The sequence below is a fragment of the Herpailurus yagouaroundi genome, unplaced genomic scaffold, assembly GCF_014898765.1.
Source record: "Herpailurus yagouaroundi ecotype Mexico unplaced genomic scaffold, PumYag 220, whole genome shotgun sequence".
Lineage (NCBI taxonomy): Eukaryota > Metazoa > Chordata > Mammalia > Carnivora > Felidae > Herpailurus > Herpailurus yagouaroundi.
This window is the reverse complement of record NW_024412451.1, coordinates 9,520,831-9,534,909: the sequence shown is the minus strand read 5'-3', so window position 1 is coordinate 9,534,909 and position 14,079 is coordinate 9,520,831. Positions and strand designations below refer to the sequence as shown.

Sequence of the window (14,079 nt, the reverse complement as noted above, 5' to 3'; positions counted from 1 at the left end):
TAGCGGAAGGGGTAAGTGGGCAGACGGTGGTTGGCCGTGGGGCCGCTCCCGCTACCGCCCCCGCCGCCGCCGCCGCCGGCCCCCGCCAGCCCCGCGGCCACGCTGCCCTTGGACGGGTCGCGGCTGAGAGTGTACATGGAGATGTCCGTGGAGGCGAAGCCCGGGCCCCCGGCGCCGCCGGGAGACGCGTCCCGCGACGGCGACGGCTCGCTGGAGCGGGAGCTAGAGCGGGAGCGGCGGCGGTAGCGGAAGCGGTAACTGGGCAGACGGAGGATGGCCGAGGGGCCGCTCCCGCCACTGCCGCCCGCGCCCCCGCCGGCCTTGAGCAGGTCCGAGCGAGACTGGCAGTGCGCCTCGCGGCTGCGCTCGATGTAGATGTTGACGGCCAGCACGCCGATCACCTCGGCCAGGATGAACGACAGCCCGCCGAAGTAGAAGGACCAGCCGTACGAGTAGTGGTTCTTCTTCTCCTCGTCCCGCTTCGGACCCGGCTCGCCCGCGTTGGCCGAGATGTACACGATCACGCCGATGATGTTGCTCAGGCCTGGGCGGGGACGGTCAGACGGGAGCCTGGAGGCCACCCCCGGCCCCGCCCCCGCCCCGCCCCGCCCCGCCCGTCCCAGCCCGGCCCCAGGTGCCCTGAACTCATCCAGGGCTGCCCCGGGCCCCGCCCCGGCTGGTCTAAGCTCCACCCCCGGACGGTGTAGGCTCCGCTCTTGGTGCTCCCTGTCCCGTCCCAGGTGCCCTGAACTCCTCCTGAGCTGCCCAGGCCCCGGAAATCGTCTGGTCTAAGCTCCACCCCCTGGCGGTATAGGCCCCGCCCCAAGTGCCCCCTGTCACGCCCCAGACGGCCCCTTCCATTCCCAAGTGCTGTAAACTCCTCCCCACCTGGCCCAGGCCCCGCCCGAAGTGCCCCCTATCCTTACCCACCAGTCCCAGCCCCGCCCCAGGTTCCCGGAATTCCAACCCAGCTGGCTCAGGCCCCGCCCCTTCTGGCCTAAGCTCCACCCCCAGGCGGCGTAAGCCCTGCCCCAAATGCTCCCTGTCCTGACCCGGACGGTCCATGTCCTGTCCCAGGTTTCTAAATTCCTCCCCGGCTAGCCCATGTTCCACCCCGCATTGGTCTAAGACCCACGGCCCGGTGGTGTAGGCCCCCTCCCCAAATGCTCCCTATCCCGCACTGGACGGTTCCTGTCCAGTCCCAGGTGCCCTGAACTCCTCCCAACCTGGCCCAGGCTCCGCCCTGAGCTGGTCTAAGCTCCACCCCCAGGTGGCATAGGCCCCGCCCTAGATAGTCCTCGCCCTATCCCAGGTGTCCTACACTCCAACAAGAGGTGCAGACCCCGCCCAGGCGGACCTAAGTCCCACCCCAGGGCGGTGTAGGCCCCGCCCCTGTTGGTCTAAGCCCCAACCCCTGGAGGTGTAGGCCCCACCCCGAATAGTCCCTGCCCCGTCCCAGGTCCTCTAAACTTCCCCCTGCCCCAGCTAACCCAGGCCCTGCCCCAAAACAGCCTAGTCTGGACCACGCCCCAGCCCCACGGCCCTAGGCGGTTCAGGCCCTGGCTGGCCCGAGTCCTGTCACAGATGGTCTAAACTCCTCCCGAGTTGATCTAGGGCCCACCCCTAGAGGGCCGAACTCCCAGCTAGCCCAGGCCCTGCTCAGTCTGGTCTAAACCCTGCCCGTGATGAGGTGATCCCAGCCTGTGTTTACAGGCCCTACCCTGGCTGGTCTAACTCTACCCTTAACGTTATAAAGCTGGGTTTTCTCTTGGGCCCTATGCTCCTTTAAACTCTGTTAATGAGGTACTTCTGCCTGATTCTCTAGGCCCGGTACCTTGCTGATGTAAACTCTTCATGGTATTAACCCAGACTGGTTATCTAGTCTAGGCCCTCCCCCTGCTGGTCTAAAATTCGTCTTTACTAGAGCACGTTCACACACACACACCCACCCGTCTACCCTAAGCCCGCCTCCAACTTGCCAAACCCCGCCCCCTGCGGGTCCCCTCTTACGCCTGGCCCCCGCCTTTCTAGTCTTCTGGCTCAAAAGCAGATCTTGACCCACCGCCAAAGCACACCCTGCTCTTTATGCTAAATCCTTCCCCTTCTCCGAATTCTGCCCCCTGGAATTTCCGAGCACTACTCATTTCATGTAGAAAAGCGGGGGAGGGAGGAGGGAGAGGAGCGTGGGGAGCCTCACTCCAAGTTAGTCCGGATGGTTTTCCAGCACCAGCCTCTTCTTGGATCCACCAAGGTCCACGAGGCCCCGCCCCCTAAAGTAGGTTCCTCCCCCTCTATCTGCAGCCAAATTACTTTCTCCCGGTCCCGCCCAGTCCTCGGATGCCAGCCCCACCCATCAATCCCCAAGATCCCGACCGTCTCAAGGCCCCACCCCCTTCACCAAGCCCCGCCCCTCCGTCTCCATAACCGCGCGGGTTTTGGAACCTAAACTCCCGGCAATCCCGATTACGCGCTAGACACCTGTCAGTGCTGGGTTGTTCCCCTCCCCCCCATCCCGAAGACAGCGCTAAGGCGACACCTACCTTGCCCAGCGGGTGGCGATGGAGCTTAGGAAGAGCCTAGGAAGGCTCTAGGCCCCCACAGGCACCTGGGGCAGGGTGGCTTTGCAAACGCGCCGGCACACACACACACACACACACACACACACACGCACGCACGCACGCACGCACGCGCGCGCGCGCGCACACACACACGCGCGCACGTGTGCGCGCGCGCGCAGGTGGGCCGCCCCAGCCGGCCGCCCCCTCCCTCTGCCTCTCACCTGCTGCCACGAACAGGATCCCTGCGCCCAGAATGATGTTCCTCTTGGATTTGTAGACCCGGGAGGCCGCCACGCACACGCCCCCGAGCAGCAGCAGGATGGCGCTGAGGATGGGAAAGATGCTGGAGGCCCGGACGACTCCTGCGAGGGAAAGGAGGGGAGAGAGAGGGTGGGGAGCCAGGGAGTCAGATGCGGCCCTTTGCTCCCCTCACCAGTTTTCGTCTCCGCTTCTCTCGCTGGAATCCTCCCATTCTCTCTCTCTGTGTTCTGATTATTTCGTTTTTTGTTTCATTCTCTCTCCCCTTTAAAATTTCTCTATTTCTCCCGCCTTTTTCTTCGGCCTTTTCTTTCTCCCTCGGGCTATTTTTCTCTCTCCTGGCGTATTTATTTTTCTTTTTCCTTTCTCAATATCACTCTCCCTCTCTCTGAACTTCTCTGTGACCCCTCTCTCTTTCTCTCTTTGCCCTCCTTCTCTGCGTATTTCTTTCCTTTCTCCAGATCTATCAAATCTCTTAATATCTTATCCACCACCCCTTTCTGCCTGGCTTCATGTCCCTCTTTGGGTTCCCCTCCTTTCCTCCTCTTCTGTGTCACCCCCATGCTTCTGCTTGGCTCCATCTATTGCTCCGGTCTTCGCTTGTGTGTGTCTGTCTGTCTTGTCTGTCTTTCTCTCTGCAGTCTTTCCCACCCACCCTCCAAACCCCAGCAAACGGATTTTGCGATTTCTGAGCTGGCTGAGGCCGCAGCCAATCATAATTCAGGATTTGCCGCGTTCTCGGCGTAGCTACCAATCGCATCACCGGCTTCCCCAGCCTGCTCGAGAGAGTGGCCAGTCCGCGCCGCAGATTGCCTCACGGCCCAGGGCGCACTGGCCAATCCCAGCCCAGACACCGACAGCCAGTCACAGAGCAGTGTTGCCAAGGGCGCCGAGCAGCAAGGCGGCCAATCCCCTCCCAGGATCCCCCATCAGCCCGCCTCGAGGTGAGAGGAGGGGGCGGGAGAGGGATCACTGAGCCAATAGGGAGCCAGAGGATCTCAGCATCTGGATTTGGATTGGCTGACAAGTTCATCTCCGCGTGCCGATCTAAGTGCCGCTCCCCAGCCCCCTCTCCGCTCTCTAGGCGCCCCTCCCCGTCCCAGCCGCGCCCCCACTCTGACCCAGACCCCCACGTACGGAGCAGATACTCCGCGCTGTCATGGTCGTAGTCCGTGTCCTCCGGGAAATGGTTGATCTTCACGCAGACACCTCTTTTCAACCCTGGAGGGGGATGGGGGTGATGGTGGGGGGTGTACTTAAGAGTTGGGGGAACTCCCCTGTGAGAGACGACCCCCTCTTCCCCAAATCCCTTCTTCCTTCTGGGCCTATTGAGAGACAGGACATCCTGGCTCCTGGGCCTGTCAGCGTCTGGGACAAACTTTAAACCTCTCTGGCCTCGGTTTTCCCACCAAAAAAGAAAAAGAAAAACCCACGCAACACTCGCTAAAAGGCCACAAGGACCCTTGCCCTGTAACCCGAGCTAGGACATTCAACCTCTCTGGCCTTCTGCCTACCCCTAAGAAAGAAGGTGCTGGTTTAGGCAATGTCAAGGCGCTCTGCAACTCTGAACTCGACGGGTCTGAAAATGCGTGAGAAAACCAAGGAGGGCACAGAAGGCGAGGACTACATTTCCCATGAGGCTCCATGGAGTCTTAAATCCAATTGTGGACGCTCAGCCCCAGTGGATCATGGGAGTTGTAGTCTCTTCTGTTCTGCCTCTAGGGAAAGGGATTCCGAGCCTCTTACCTGGAATCCTCGGGAAGTTGGAGTGGCTGGAGCAAGTAGAGGCATTCGAGGAGGTATGCCTCTAGACGTCATGCAGTCTTACCCCCTTCTTCCATCCCAGACTACTCATCCTCACACCCTTTGGGGACCCGTCTTCCCTCTCACTTTGGGGACGGTTCCTATTCTACTACCTCTAGCACACAGCTGGAGATTGATATGTAAGTATAAATATAAATACACTTAGTTTCCTCGATTCTCCAGGCTCCTTCCAACCTCCAGGCCTTTGCCCATGCTGTGGATTCCGTTCACATTCTTCACTGATGAAAAACTTACTCTGCAAGTGGGAGGCTCACAGGGTACCTGTTTGAGGAAGCTCTCCCTGTGCGCGCGCACGCTTCCTACCAAAGTTGGGTCAGTCTCCCCCTCCAGGAGAGCGGAGATCCTCCGGGAACAGCGCCCTGCGGCACCCCTCCCCCTCCTTTTTTTTTTTTTTTTTTTTTTTTTGGCATGCATAGGGTTCATTTATGAGCTCCTTCCTCAGCAAACTGGGAGTTTCTGCAGGGGGAAAGCATGGGGTCTGATTCCTCGTGTGTCCCTAGCATTGCCTGGCACAAAGGAGGCCTCAAGGAATGGGTGTTGAATGAATGAATGAAATTATGAATGAATATAAGGATAGCAGAAGGGGAGGCTGGAGGCAGAAGATGGCAGGGAATGGAGATAAAGGAAAGGATTGGGAAGAAGGAATATAAGGCAGTGAGTAATTCCACTAATCGCTAACACTTGCTAAGTGCTTCCTAGGTGGATTAACTCATCTGGAGCTCCCAAGAGTCCTATGAAATAGATAATGTTATTGGTGCTGGGCAGTGGCCAAACGTTGGGAATTGGAGCCACGCTGCTTGATAATGAAACCCGACGCCGTCGTGTCCTTATTCTGTGACCTTGTTGGTATTACTGAGGCCAATTGGCTTCAATCCTTTCACCTATAAAGAGGGGATGATAGGACCTATGTCATGGGGTTGTTGTGAGGATTGAATCCAGGTAAAGAGATTTAGCACTTTGCATAGAACATAATTAAGTGCTCAGTTGATATCAGTCGATATACCCATTGTCCAGATGAGGAAGCAGAGACACAGAAAGGATTCATCAATTCACAGCTGATGGGGGGAGGGGTGGAAGCAGAATTAAAACACACAGCAGTTTGCCCTACTGGAATATAGGCTATGGGATGTTCACCACTGTATCCCGAGCATCTACAACAATGCCTAGCACTTAGTAGGTGCTTAATAAATGTTTTCATGAAAGAATGATTGAATGGGTCCAAGCACTTGAAAAGAGGCTCCACATCACTCATCATTAGGGGAATGCAAATCAAAACCACAATGAGATACCACATCATAGTCCTTAGGATGGTTACTATTTAAAAAAAAAAAAAAAAAAACTAAAACAGAAAATAAGCGTTGGTGAGGATGAGAAATTGGAATCCTTGTGCACTGTTGGTGGGGGTGTAAGATGTTGCATTTGCTACAGAAAAGAGTATGGAGATTCCTCAAAAGGTGAAAAACGATATCACTATATGACCCAGCAATTCCACTTCTGGGAGTAGACTCAAGAGAATTAGAAGGCAGGGTCTCTAAGAAATACGTTCACACCCATATTCACAGCAGCATTATTCACAACAGCCAAAAACAACCCAAGTGCCCGCTGACAAATGAATGGATAAACAGAATGTGATCTCTACGTGTAATGGAATATTATTCAGCCTTAAAAAGTAAGGGCATTCTGACATGTGTTGCCACATGGACGGACCTTGAGGACATTACGCTGAGTGAGACAAACCAGTCATAAAAATACAAATATTTGTACAATTCTATTTACATGAGGTCCCTGGAGGAGTCAAATTCGTAGAGACAGAAGGTAGGATGGTGGGTTCCGGGGGCTGGGGGAGGGGGGAGGGGGAGTTCTTTAATGGGAACGGTTTCATTTTGCAAGATGGAAAGAGTTCTGGAGAATGGGTGCACAGCCATGTGAGCGTACTTAACGCTAACTGTACTCTACGCCTGAAAACAGTTATGATGATACTGTTTAATGTTATGTTTTGTTATGTTATATTTTACCACAGTTTTTTTTTAAAGGAATGAATGATTGATTGATTATATACCTCTCAAGCACAAGACTTATCAATATTGATAAGTCTTATCAATATTGATATTACATCAATAATTGATTATATATATTATTATGTTTTGTTAACTTATATTTTACCACAATTTTTTTAAAAAAAGGAATGACGGGGCGCCTGGGTGGCTCAGTCGGTTAAGCGTCCGACTTCAGCTCAGGTCATGATCTCCCGCTCTGTGAGTTCAAGCCCCGAGTCGGGCTCTGTGCTGACAGCTCAGAGCCTGGAGCCTGTTTCTGATTCTGTGTCTCCCTCTCTCTGACCCTCCCCCATTCATGCTCTGTCTCTCTCTGTCTCAAAAATAAATAAATGTTAAAAACAAAATTTTTTTTAATAAAAAAGGAATGAATGATTGATTATATACCTCTCAAGCACAAGTCTTATCCATCAGCCCATGCATTATGGTGTGGTAGGTAAGACTGTGGGTTCAAGTTCTCTCCTTTTCTTGAATGGGATCACATCCCTTCTCTCAAAACATGAATCATAATTAATTAATTAATCATAGACCCTCTCAACAGATTAGTGATGACAGCAGTAATGATAACTAGTAGTTACTAAGGGCTAACCACACACCAGGCACCTGTCCAAGCATCTGACAGGTATTGACGTACACGATAATTATGACGAGTCCCGGGGCTACTGGACAGTAACGATATCCCCACTTTACAGATGAAAAAACTGAGGCACAGAGTGGAAGAAGTTGCTCGGTCCCATGTAGATGGTAAATCATGGGGAGGACATTAAGTGCAGCTGAACTTGAGGGGCACACGTATTTAAGGCAGGGGAGCACGGTGGCTATGGTGGCCAGGAGCATGGACTCCGGACTCACATTCCCTGGGTGGCCACTTCCCAGCTGTGTGGCTTTTGGGCACTTGAATGCCCCTGAGTCTCAGCCTCCTCCTATGGAAAATGAGGACAATGATATGACCTCATAGGGTTTGAAAAGCGTTCAGTGAAATACAGAGTTGAGTGCAGAATACAGGGGGCTGTGCAGCATGCGTCTGTGTATCATCTGACCTGACGGGGCTGAGCCAGGAGGTTTCATGTGCAGGGATGGCAGTGATGTGTCCCTGGGTCCCCCCCAGAGTCTGTCTAGCACAGACCTGGTTGGGGTGGGTGTAAAAGGGCTGGGTGCTGCAGTGAGGACGTGTGGGGATGTGGGCTCCAGCCTGCTCTGACCCTCACATGGCCATGTGGCTGACTCACTTCCCTTTCTGGCCATCAGCGTCCTCCTCTGACAAACTCGAATATGGTAACAGTACCTTCCCCCCTTGGCACAATTAGCAGAATTCGGTGAGATAAGGCGTGAAAAGTCCTGAACACAGGGGCTTCAGATAACCTGCTCCAATAAATGGAGCTGTGGGTCCATTGAGTCCTGACAGGTGGCTTTTGGGCACCAGAAACGTGGCAACTGAGGTGAGGTGTGAACATAAAATACGCACCAAATTTCAGACTTAGTATTAAAAAAAAGCATAATATTCCATCAGTAATACTTTATATTGCTTACATATTAAAATGATAATATTTTGGCTATGCTCGCTTAAATAAAACATTATTAACCTTTATATTGATTTATTATAAATTTATAATTTCTATTTTTTAAATTATATTCATTGAACCTTCTCCCTTTTCCTTGTTTGAATGTAGCTCCTAGAAAAATTTAAGTCATATATGCATTTCTGTTGGGTAGTGCTGGATCAGAGGCTGGGGCTTCTGGGTTATCAAGGAAGGGGAAGGGGGGGCCTCAGGGCAGTCACCTGAATTCTGAATAATAATTAGAAGAAGAACTACAACAAAATGAAATGACATAATCTAGCCCTTACTCTGTGCCTGCTGGCCTTTTAAGTGCTTTACAATGGTAGCTCACTGAATCCCTCTGAAATCCCTATGGGTTGGGGGAGGGAGACTATTCCAAACCCCATTTCACAGATGATGGAAAGGAGGAACAGAGAGGTTAAATATGTGGCCCTGGGTCACCTTGCTGTGCATGGCAGACAGGAGGTAAACCCAATGAGCCTGGTCCTAAAGTCTGCAATCCTCGGTCACTCCATCTGCCGCATCTGTCGGGGAGACTCACAGGGACATGGGAATGAGACCCCAAGTCTCCGGGGAAGACGGTGCCTTCAGGAGGCAATGGCTCAGGGGGTTCGCTTTCTACATTCCCAGGTCCCCAATGGGCTGGAGGCTGATGGATGCATTGTTCTGTTCTCCTAGGAGATAAACCAGACCTGGATTCAAATCCAGACTCTAGAACATACTGGTTGTGTGACCTTGGGAAAGCCACTCGGCTTTCTCTGAGCCTTAGCTGCCATTTCTAGAAGGTGGAGATAACAGGAGTCCGTATGGAACAGGCTTATCGTGGGATTTCAGAGACCAATAAATGACAGTTACAGTAATAATAAAGCCAGCCTTCGTCTACACCCTCCTCAAGACACTTGGACACTTGCTTTGGTTTCCAGGACACCCGCTTACCTCATCTTCCCCAAACTTCCACGGCCCCTGCTTCCTGGGCTCCTTCGCAGGTGCTCTCATCTCTGTTAACAGTGGACTAGCTCAGGCTGCAGCCCTCAGCTAATTGGTTTGTTTCCCTCCTCATTCTCTAGGTGACCTCATCCATCCATATGCAATGACCCCCTCCCATTTATATCTCCCGCCCAGACTGTCCCCTGAACTCTGGCCTCCTCAGTCATATCACTAACAGCCTAGACCGGGGGTCAGCAAACCACAACCTAAGGGTCAAACCCAGCCTGCCAAAGCCAGTGAAAGAATGGGTTTTATGCTTTCTGAGTGATTGAAAAAAAAATACATATATCAAAGGAGGCTATTTCGTGGCACGTGAGAAAGATATGAAAATTCAGAAGCCGGTGTCCGTGCATGAGTTTAACTGGAACGTGGTCTCTCTCCTTCACTCGCGAGTGGCTGTGACAGGGACCGGAGGGTCCACAGACCCTAAAATACTGACTGTATGGCACTTTTCTATGCTTGCCCCTGTCCCAGGTGATGGCTCTAGTAGGCATCCTAAATTTAGCGTGGCCAAAACAGCTCATGATATTGCTCCTCACAATAAATTAGATCAGAGACGATAAAATAAACGTAACAAAACCCCCGCTGTTCCACCCTTTGGGTGTTCCCCCCCCCCCCCGCATCCCGCCCCGTTCTCAGTCTCCCACAGCCTTGGGAGCAGTGACTCTCAACTAGGGGTGAGTTTATTCCTAGACTAGAGACAGTTGACAATCTGGGTTGTCACGACTTGGGGACTGCTCCTGGCATGGAGAACGTGGAGGCCAGGATGCCGCTAAGCAGGACGGCCCCCACAACACGGAGCGATCCACACCAAAGTGTCAACAGTGCTGAGGTTGGGAGATGCTGTTTTAGAGACTCCTCTCTCTCTCTCTCTCTCTCTCACATCCCACAGCCACCCTGCCACCGCTTTAGCTTTGGGACACGCTCTGAATTCAAATCACTTCTTCAACTCCACGGCTCCCCCTCCAGAAAAACCACCTCCCGTTCCCCCTCTTGCCTGCCTGTTCGCCTTTTGTCTCTCAGTGTAAGTCAGTTCTTGTTTCTCCTCTGCTCAGGAACCCTGGTCCCAGGACCTAGAACTCGGGAGACAGGGTCTGTTGTCTCTTCAATTGCCCCATCACGTCCCCTTCACTCACTCTGCCGGTGACCACACACACAGGCTCCCACCTCAGGGCCTTTGCACTGGCTGTATCTTTCCTCCGGAGAGTCACGCGGCTCTATCTCTCACTTCCTTTAGACCTCCACTCCAGGGTCACCTGCTCGGCAAAGCCTGACCTAGTCTCCTCACCTGCAACTTCACGTAAGTGTCCTAACACATTCCATCCCCTCCTCTGTCCCCCTTAGCACTGAGTGCCATCTAATACCCTAAAACTTTTGCTTACTTATCTTTCTGATTATTTGCCTGTCGTTCTAGAATATAGCACATACAAATCCAGAGATCTTTTGTTTTTCCCTGCTGTAGCCCCACAATCAAGAACAGTGCCTGGCACATAGTATAAAGTCAATAAACATTGGTCGTTGGACGGATGAACGAATGAATGAATGAATGGTAGTTTTACTATATGCCATACACTGTCCTAGGGTTTCAGGATGCCAACTTCCACATGTGGCTGGTGCCTGGTGCTTGGTCAGACCAGCGAAAGGACATGGACCGCTCGCCTGGTCTGAAGGAGCGCGTGCCGCTTGGGCTGGCCCACCGTGGCCCCTGCACAATGAGGCTGCACAACATCCACTGGTTCAAACGAAGCTGGAAATCAGATTTCCAATGTGAAGTCTCCCTATTTTTAAACATTGGCAACTGATGCAGATTTGGGTTTCAGTTTTAAATGCTTGGCACACCAGACAAAGCTTATCTGCACATCACTTCCCTTAGACCTGAGTTCTCTTGGTTCTGCCCCCCCCCATCACAGCTGGGCGACCTTGGGCAAGTGGCTTAACCTCTCTGAGCCTCAGTCTCCTCATCCCCCAACGGGAGGGTGCACCTGCCTCGCAGAATTAAACGACGGACCATTGCATTGCACTCCTCGCTCACGCAGGAGAGCTGTGAGGCTCGGGGGGGGGGGGTGAACAGACAGCGATCACAGGGGACAGACGCACGGTGGGGCATAGTGGGCTGGTGGGGGCATGGTGGGCGGGGACCCCGGGTCTCCTGCCTACCCAACCCCCACCCCCAGAGCCTCTGTGGTCTGCAAAGCTGAGTGGGAGGGAGAGGGCAGGTGAGCCAGAGGGCCCGGAGCAGGCAGAGCAGGACCCAAAGACACAGCAGAGATGGAGACTGGAGGACGCAGTGGCCTTAGGGTCCAGAAATGGGGCCTGGGAGGAGGAGGAAGAGGAAGCGGGTGTGGCGGAGTGGGGATGAAGCAGAGCAGTGTGGAGAACAGAGGAGGCCGCGGGCCAGGATGGGAGGTTGGCGGAGACCCTAAAGGGGAGAGGCAGGCAGGGCCGGGGTCTACAGGAGGTGGGGGGAGCTGAGGGTCAGGAGCTCTGACCTGATGGGGCACGACCCACCGTGAAGTCTGGGGGACAGCGGAGGAAGAAGGGGCAAAGGGGTGGGGGTGTGGGGAGAGGCACAGGGGCACGGGGAGGACGGTGGGGGTGGGGGGAGGAGGTGAGACTGCCCAGGAGAGGGACAGAGGCTCCACACACCGGGTGGGGGGCAAGCGAGGAGGAATTGCAGAGGGCGCAGCGGAGGAAGGAGGCAGAGGGAGGGACGGGAAGGGGCAGGAGGGTGTGTGGGGGGGGATGCAGGCCGGGATCCCAGCAGGGAGGGCGGGCGCGCGGGGACCCACCGCGCAGGGGAGAGGTCCGGAGGAGGGGAGGAGGGGCGCGAGGCGGGCCCCCCCCCCCCCCATACCCTACCTTCCAGGCAGCATATCCTCCAGAGCCCCGAGTGGGTGAGGCCGCCGGGGTCCTTCTTCTCCGAGGAGCCGCTGCCCCCGCGGTGGGCCGGCGCGTCGTCGCCGGCCGTGAGGTTGGTGGTGTTGCAGATGAACGCGCGCGTGTACAGCCAGTAGTCGGTGCTGATGGCGATGGTCATGAGGCCGAAGGCCGCGAAGGCGCCCACCGTGGTCAGCACCACCTGCACCCCCTTCTCGCACCACAGGCCCCTCTCCTCGTTCCAGCGCTTCAGCGACTCCAGTTTGACCACGGGCAGCCGGGGGGCCGTGGGCCACCACCGGGGCAGCGGGGGCGGGGCCGTGCCGGCGGCTGGGTGGGGGGCACAGCGCAGGCAGAAGTGGGGGCCCGGGGCCGGCCGGGCTGGGCTGGGGGGAGGGGGGCGGCGGGGAGGAGGCGCGCGCCGGGGAGGGGGTCAGAGGGCGGCCATGGTCGCCGGCGGGGGGGGGGGGGCGGGCAGCAGATACGGGATTAGTGGAGAGGCACGGTACCTCCCCCACCGCCGCCCCCACCCCACAGAGCACCCCCCACTATTTCCCGGGGGCCGGAGAAACTCCTTCCACCGTGGTTCCCACTGCCTCCCTTTTCTCTGAAAAAGTCTCCCTCCTCCTGGGGCAGTCTTCCCACTTAATCCCACTGGGAGAAGTCGCCCCCACCCCCACCACAGTTCCTGCCACTGTACATCCTCCCGGGCCCTCCCGCTCCAAACCACCCCCCCCTTCGCCGTCCTCACCTTCCCCAGAGGCCAAGCCACCCCGCACTTTAGCCCCTGGGCTCCCCCCTCCACTGGAACCCCTCTCCGCTCTCTCCCTCATGTCCTACAAGACCCACATCACCATCCTTGTCTCATGCAGTGCTGCCCGGCTCCCCAAGTCCCCTGAAAGTTTCACCTCCTCACCTACTACGTCCTCTACTCAAGAAAAATAAACCTCTCCATCTCTCAGCTAAAAAAAACCCACAAAAACAAAAACCCAACCTCTTCCCAACTAATCCTCGCTGTTTGCACAACTGAGAACCACAGGATGACCACCACTGCCACCCTCGGGGGGGGGGGGCGCGGCGGGGGGGGGTCCGGCGTGGGGGCCCGCTTCCCCACTCAGACCCCTGCGTCTCTGGACCAAGCTTCTCAACCCCAATCCCTCAGTCGCACCTGGAAATCAACAAAGGATCTTAGACACCAGGATACCGGTGCCCCACCTGAACCCCACCTGAGCAATCCCCATTTCATTGGTCTGGGGTGTGGCCCTGAGCATCTAGGTTTTTAAAAGTTCCCCTGGGGGGATTCTCGTGGGCAGTCAACACCTCGCACCGGACCCGTCTGGTTTAGAAGAATGCCCGCAGCTGCATCACATCCACTCCACAGCCCCCACGGTCTCCCTTGGACCACCTCCCATCCCCTACGTGTCTTGATCTCCAGGAACACCCCCCCCACACACACACACACTCCTTTTGCTTAAAGAAGTCTTTGAGTCTGGCCCCTACTGTCTCTACAACTTAGGCAAACTCATCAGTGCCATCACTTTCTCCTCCTCCATTAAGAAAAATTTCCTCCATGGGCTCCACGGAGGAGTACTCACAGGAATCCTCCCCCCAGACCCCCAGTCCCTCTCCATTCAGGAATGGCCCAATGTTTGGCCTGAGCTCCCACTGCTGTCCAGGGAGCTCCCCGCCCCCTCTGCCCAGCTTCTCCCCCCACCCCACTCCTCTGCCCCTTCCACCATCTCCCACTGCCTGAAAATCCCCTGACTATACCCCTTGCTGCCGGTTATCTTTATCACACCGATGAACCCCCCCCCCCAACTCTACATCTCCCCAATTCACTTGGACCTCCTACTCTCCTCAACTTACAGGAACCTCTTCCCCCTTCCCTGACTTCTCTCACATCATCAAGAATCCCCTTCCTCCACCAACTTCCCTTCTTGGGACACCCGCCCCCCCAACACA

General features: G+C 55.3%; 1 protein-coding gene across 1 annotated transcript in view; it reads right to left on the bottom strand.

Moving 5' to 3' along the window:
- CACNG8 (calcium voltage-gated channel auxiliary subunit gamma 8) overlaps positions 1-12,499 on the bottom strand; it is a 13,506-nt gene extending 1,007 nt beyond the window's left edge. The window contains exons 1-4 of the mRNA XM_040457866.1: positions 12,100-12,499; positions 3,954-4,037; positions 2,780-2,920; positions 43-544 (exon numbers count right to left, since the gene is read on the bottom strand). Of these exons, the coding sequence (XP_040313800.1) occupies positions 43-544; positions 2,780-2,920; positions 3,954-4,037; positions 12,100-12,277 (905 nt within the window). The 5' untranslated portion in view covers positions 12,278-12,499. The remainder of the gene's footprint in view (positions 1-42; positions 545-2,779; positions 2,921-3,953; positions 4,038-12,099) is intronic.
- Between the last annotated feature and the right edge of the window lie 1,580 nt (positions 12,500-14,079).